This window comes from Fukomys damarensis, unplaced genomic scaffold (assembly GCF_012274545.1).
Source record: "Fukomys damarensis isolate Sample0158 unplaced genomic scaffold, DMR_v1.0_HiC HiC_scaffold_25, whole genome shotgun sequence".
Lineage (NCBI taxonomy): Eukaryota > Metazoa > Chordata > Mammalia > Rodentia > Bathyergidae > Fukomys > Fukomys damarensis.
In genome coordinates this window covers 4,014,440-4,020,823 of record NW_022900937.1, presented here as the reverse complement: position 1 = coordinate 4,020,823, position 6,384 = coordinate 4,014,440, and the positions used below count along the sequence as shown (strand labels likewise).

General features: G+C 51.8%; 1 protein-coding gene across 3 annotated transcripts in view; it reads right to left on the bottom strand.

The window, feature by feature from the left end:
* Positions 1-5,610, bottom strand: part of Papss1 (3'-phosphoadenosine 5'-phosphosulfate synthase 1) — a 47,916-nt gene extending 42,306 nt beyond the window's left edge. The window contains exons 1-2 of one of the 3 annotated variants that reach the window (XM_033756010.1): positions 5,593-5,610; positions 1,130-1,244 (exon numbers count right to left, since the gene is read on the bottom strand). In XM_033756010.1, coding sequence (XP_033611901.1) covers positions 1,130-1,241 — 112 coding nt within the window. In that variant the 5' untranslated portion in view covers positions 1,242-1,244; positions 5,593-5,610. Of the gene's footprint in view, positions 1-1,129; positions 1,245-2,826; positions 2,851-5,592 lie in introns of those variants that run through there. The other 2 variants (XM_010641542.3, XM_033756012.1) reach the window with 2 other exon arrangements.
* Positions 5,611-6,384: the final 774 nt, after the last annotated feature.

The following is a 6,384-nucleotide window of genomic DNA, read 5'->3' as shown; positions in this document are numbered from 1 at the left end:
AAAAAAAAAAAAAAAAAAAAAAAAAAAACTAAAACACATTAGAAATTTAAGATCTCAGAACAAAATATAAGTGCTACAACCCTGGGCAATACAAAACAACAATTTAACAATCCAGACCAAATTAAGAATGAGGAGACAGGAAAAATGAGGGTCTTCCGTGTCTCTTTTTGTGTGTGCTCCTGGGGACTGAACCCAGGGCCTTCGCACCAAGCTATGTCCCCAGCCCTTCTTACTTCACGAGGCAGGGTCCTGCTACGTCACTGAGTCAGTCACCCAGGCTCAACTCAATCTTGCCATCCTCCCGCCTCAGCCTCTCGAGTGCTGGGGTTGCAGGCGTGCACATCCACACCAGCTTTCAGTGTCTTCTTTCACAGAAAAACAAACAGCCCTGTCTGCATCATGTAATTTGAAAAATAAAAAATGTTTTCTGACAATTGGCTCCAACTTGTGAGGACCAGCCATGTCCAGTGCTGACACACGCTGGAGAACAGCTCCCGGCCCACGCGCTGGAGGAGGACACAGTGACAGTGGGCGACCTGGCAGGATGCAGCAGAATCTAAATACTTTCTGGGTGTGAAAGGATCAGGATCAGCGTTTCTCAGCTTCTCCCCCAAATCTGGGACCAATCCACCCTCCTCCCAGCCCATTGTGCCTAAGCCCAGAAAGAGGCCCTGGGAAACCCACGCATGGGCAAAGGGAGCCAAAGCGGAGCCGAGGACGCAGCTGCGTGGCCCCTCGCTCCCTTCGCCATCTCTGCACCACCTATGCTGGCAGCTTCCCCGGCGCAGCACCTACTGAAGGGGGCTTTTTTCTTTTTCTTTTTCTCAGTACCGGGGATCGAACTCAGGTCCTTGCGCTTGAGAGGCAGGTGGCAGCACCACTGAGCTACATCCCCGGCCCTGAAGGGGGCATTTAAACTGCATTCTGGGTTTCTTCTCTATTACACAACTCTAGGAAGAGGAATTTCCAGGAGAAAGGCTGAAGTGAAGCAGCCAGGTCAGCACCACGCTGCACCTGCTCCCACGAAACCCCAGCCCCTGAGTCTGCCCAGGGCACCGCTGTTCCGTGCTGAGCTTCTCACTTGCACTGGCACCGGCCTGCAGTGCCAACCCGAGGCGCCCGCCCCTACCTGTCAGCCACACGGTGCAGCCGCGGAAGCCACCTCGCGTGCCCACCACCTGGCCCCGCTTGTTCCTGCTCACGTGGTGGGCTTGGTACGTGACATTCGTCGCTCTCTGCATCCCCTGCAAAAGGAAACAAGGGTTCAGGCCTGAGCCCTGTAAAGGTGAACACATGTTCCGTGCAAACACGTCGGCAGTGCCCGGCTGGGATGAGCCAACCACAGCGAAGGGAAGACCGGCCGGCTGGGCTCCCAGGAGGACGCTGCAGCCTTCGGGCTTTGCGGGTACCATCATCACCTGTCCGTCTCCCTGGATAAAGCCGCTAGCCCTGAGGGGGACTCCCCACAGGGAGCAGGGACCCGCAGCCTGGTGCTGGGTCTGGGGAGCAGTGGGCACCAGGACCAAGGTGGGGCTCTGCCGGGGCTGGGTCCCCTGTGTGGGGCGCTGGCCCCCACTCCTGTCCCCAGCAGGGACGTCACCTCCAGGACAGGTGTCTGGGCGGGGTGCGGAGCTATTCCTCGCCACACTTCTGCACCCCAACCCATGAACGGTCACCGTCCCGGCCTCCCGTGCAGGCGCCGCTGGGTGGGGAGAGCTGCGCAGTTTGCGCTCCTGTGAGGGACAAGTGCGGAAGCCCCACAGCAGCATCCTGCCGTTAATCCCCACCCTGCTCCCCCGTGAAGGTGTGTGAGGCCGGCGCCCCGCCCCGCGCCTCCCAGGATGGAAGTCTCTCGCCACCTCTCCCCGTGCCGCTCACTGCCCAGGGGTGGGAAATTCGAGGCCAGAGGGACGGCAAAGCCGCACCTTCCCTCCAGCAAGGGCCTCAGTAGCATGATTTCCAATAAAATTACACGTTTATTAGTTATTATGAAAAATACACAACACTGGACCTACTTCTTTTTTATAAACTGGTGAAACAAACCAAACTTACCAGCGTGGTATTTGCAAGAGTTTAAACAAAAATGGGTTTCAGACACAGAGCCCTGCATCTCGGGAAGCAGGAGCGCTCTGGAGCTGTGCAGGGCAGGGAATGCAGAGGAGCCCCCGGAGGGGAGCGCGCACCGCCTTCCTGCCCTGGCTCCCACAGAACCTGTTCCACCCGCTCACCCTGCCCCAGGGCGTTCCCAAGTGCCCTCCTCTTGGGCAAGAATTTTAATTTGCTTTAACCCTAATAAAAGGGTTTCCGCTTTATTATTAAATTGAGCCTGAACAGCAACAACCTGTGAACTGCTGCGGTTTGGATGAGAAAAACACCAGGTACGTGGAGAGCGTGCACCCCGGAGCTCCCGCCCGCTGCCCGCTGCGGCGAAGCGCGGTCTGGGGCTACAGAGGGAGGCTTGTCGCTCACGTCGGTCTCACAGGCCCCACATTTAGAATAAACCTGAAGCGGGGGAATTCCAGGAAGCCGGACAGCGATGACCGGAGTTCGCCGTGAACAAATGGAGACACACTTCCCCGGGCGGCGGGGACCAGGACTCCGCAGAGAGCGGGGAAGCTGTGAGCCAGGCCAGCGCCAGGCAAGTCCCGCTCCCCCACCAGGACCTCATCCTACCCGGAAGGGACAAGGAGATTCCACCAGACACCTTTGCCACAGACGCCAGGAGCCCAGCCACGGAGCTCCCGGTCATCGCAGCCGGTCCAGGAGGGGAGCAGCATGGTGTCTGCAGGACGCCCTGTCCCCAGTCCTGAACCCAGATCTACTCACTTGAGCAAGGTGCCACTGAGGAAACAGTCACTGTCACAGCCCCTGCTGCCTCTGAGATGGAGCCTGTCCCGACCATTCCACTGCCCGTGCCCAGAACACTGCGGCTCACGAGCTCAGAGGGACCCGGTTGAACAACAGGGAACCCCGTACCCAAGGCCAGGAGGGCCTGCACGGGGGGGACAGGTCCACCACAGCAGGAAATGTCACCATCACCTGAAGAGCCAAGAACGGCACATCCTGGGGCTGCAGGCCAACCCCAGCCCCCAGTGCTACCACCAGCACCTGTCACTGCAGGACACGTGACACCCCAGAAGGCTCCACCGGCAGGAGCATCTGCCTCTGCAAGGCCTGAGGACTTCCCCGACTGGTCACAGCTGAGGTGAAATCATGCTCAGCAGCATGCACCTCCCTGGAGTCCTGAGGTCACCGACCCAGCCACCTCCACCCACCGCAGAGCTGCACAGCTCCCTCCACCAACACGTGGGGTGCCCATACTCCACCAAGACACCCACAGGTGCCAGGAAGGTCGTCGTGGCTGAGGAATTCACACTGAGATTATACACATGAGCCCACTCAGGACCAAAGCAAAGCACTGCGCCCAACCAACACCCTGTGCTACCCCTTCCCCAAAAAGGCAACCTGTGCAATCAGGACAGGCAATGCTACACCAGAAGTACAGACAAGGAGGTACAGTCACAGGAGCTTGGGCAGGCAAGGAAACATGAAACATGACGCCCCAAAAGAACCCGGAAATGCACAGACACAGGTTCCACAGCAAAGGAGACCTAAGAAGTATCCGAAAAGCAACTCAGAGTAACAGCCTAAGAAAGCGTGGAGATGCAAGAGCATACAAACAAAATCCAACAACAAGGAAACAATTCACAGCTGGAATGAGAAATTCAGCAGGAACAGACAGGTGTAAGAAAATTTGAAGCTGAATAATTCAATCAGCTAACAATAAAACGACCCAGAACTTCCACAACAGACTGCACTGAACAAAGAACTTCTCAACCTCAAACAACTCAGATAAAATAAAAACTGCAGAAGGGTAAAGAAAATCTCAGAACCTATGAGACACCATTAAGTGGACAAAGACTGGCATTCAGGACATCCAAAAGAGAGGAGGAAAAGCATTAGAAAACCTACTCAGTAAAGCTTCCCAAACCTCGGGTAAGAAATGATCACCCAGGTCCAGTAGGGCCAATGAACCCTTAGAACAGATGTGAAAAGGCTGCCACAGCACATTCCAAACTGCCAAAGTCCACAGTAGAAAATTCTGAAAGCAGTGCGAAAAGTACCACATCACACACAAGGGAACCCCGTTAGACTATCCACAGATTTCTGAGCATGACAGGTGACATGTTCGGACTCCTTTTTTTCTTTCTTTTCTGACATTCTGAGGCAGGATCTCACTACGTACTCCAGGCAAGCCTAGAAACTCACCATGTAGCCCAAAAGCTGGCCTCAAACTCTTGGCAATCCTCCTGCCTCCTGCCTCCTCAGTGCTGGGATTACAGCGTATGCCACCATACCTGGCTCTAACTTCTAAAAGGGGAAAAAGGGAAAAAGCTGCTAACAAATATACCCAGCAAAGCTATCCTTCAGAAATTAAGAATAACGACTTCTCAGGCTGGGGATTTAGCACAGTGGCATCGTACCTGCCTCGCAAGCACAAAGTCCTGAGTTCCATCCCCAGTACCAAAAAAAAAACAAAAAGAATAACAACTTCTCAAGACAAGCAAACTCATAATTCATCATCACCAGAGTGTTTCTACAATAAATGGTTAAAGGAGCCCTATACCAGGGAGCAAAAGGATGAAAACTACCAACATGACAACCAACACACGAGAGGTAAACCTTCACTGCTCACTGGTGCAGCAGACACAAAAATGAGAGAACCAAAATTTATCACTGAGAGAACAATCAAACTACAAAAACAGTAAGACCAAGAGGAACAAAGAATATACAAAAACAAAACAAGAAGGCAGAAAGAAATCTGCACTTATGAATTGTAACCTTTAACATAAACAGGTCAAGTTTCCTAACAAAGAGACAGTGACTGAATGGATACAAAAACAAGAACCAAGATGGGCTACTGACAAGGAACTCACTTCGCCAGCAACGCCTCAAGGCTGGAGGTGAAGGGGTAAGAAAGATGTTCCAAACAGAAGTCAGACACAGGGCTGGGGATTTGGCTCAGTGGTTCTGCTGCCTGCCTCGCAAGCACAGGACCTGAGTTCAATCCCCAGTACCCCCAAAAAAAAAAGTCAGACACAAGCAGGACCAGCTGCCTTAATATCAGATAAGTGGACTTTTAGGTCCTATAGGGATAAAAATCACTATATAATGACAAAGTGATCAGTTCAACATGAAAAATAGCAATTATACACATACATGCACCCAATGCTTCAGCACCCAATCACACAGAGTAAACCTTAGCAGAAGATTCCAGTGCGATAGTTGGGGACTGTGATACCTCTCTTCCATCAATGGTCAGATTATCCAGACCAAAAGCATCAACAAAGAAACTGCCTACTCCAATCCAGCAGACCTAACAGACACAGAAGCCACTGCTCTCATCTGCTAGCACATGGGGCCCACTAAGGACAGACTACAGGTTAGGTCCCAAACAAGGACCGACAAATTAAAAATAAACCAAAATCATATCGCATGTCCTCTCCAACTACAAAGGAATAAAACCAGAAACCAACATGAGAAACTAGAAATTGTAAAAACACATAGAAATGAAACACGTTCTTAACTTACCTGGGAGGCAGTGAAGAAATTCACAGGGAAATTTTTAAATTTCTTGAAACAAATGAAAATGGAAATACAACCCACCAAATCTAGAGGATTTGGTAAACGCAACCCTAAGAGGCAAATTTACAGCATTAAACACCTATGTCAAAAAAAAAAAAAAAATAGATTCCAAGTAAATGATGCAGCTTAAGGAAGCAGGAAAACAAATCAAGCACAAAATTAGTAGAAGGAAAATAATGAAGATTAGAACACAAATAAATGACTTTAAAAACGAAAAAGTTGATTTTTTTTCAAAAGATAAAATCAACAAACCACCAACAAGGTAATCAAGAAGAAAAAGAGCAAGACTGCAATAAAACCAGCAATTACTCTACAGGAGGGTCTGCTCTTCCTTCCACCCTGTAAATGACAAGATGACTCATGTTCCAATGGTTAGCCTAGCAGAACCACGGTGACTCATTTAGCTCTTTCTCCATTTAGGAATAATTCACTCTCTGTCCTGTCCCTAGGCTACCGCCACATGACCGCTTTGACTTCTGGGCTGAGTTTTCCACCGTTCTAGCAGCTCCTGGCCACACCGGCCCCGGCCATCTGTGGGACCGAGCTGGCACCCAGCAGGACCCACGGACAGGGCAGCACTGCGGGTCAGAGTGGGGAGGTGGAGACAGACAGGGCTGCACCTCCAGGGCTAAAGGGCGGCGGGGAGTTTAAGACGCGGTGGGCTGGGCCCAACCGCAGGAAGGGGACGCAGCAGGTCGGGCAGTTCAGTGGCAGAGCACTTGCCTGGCATGCTTGAGC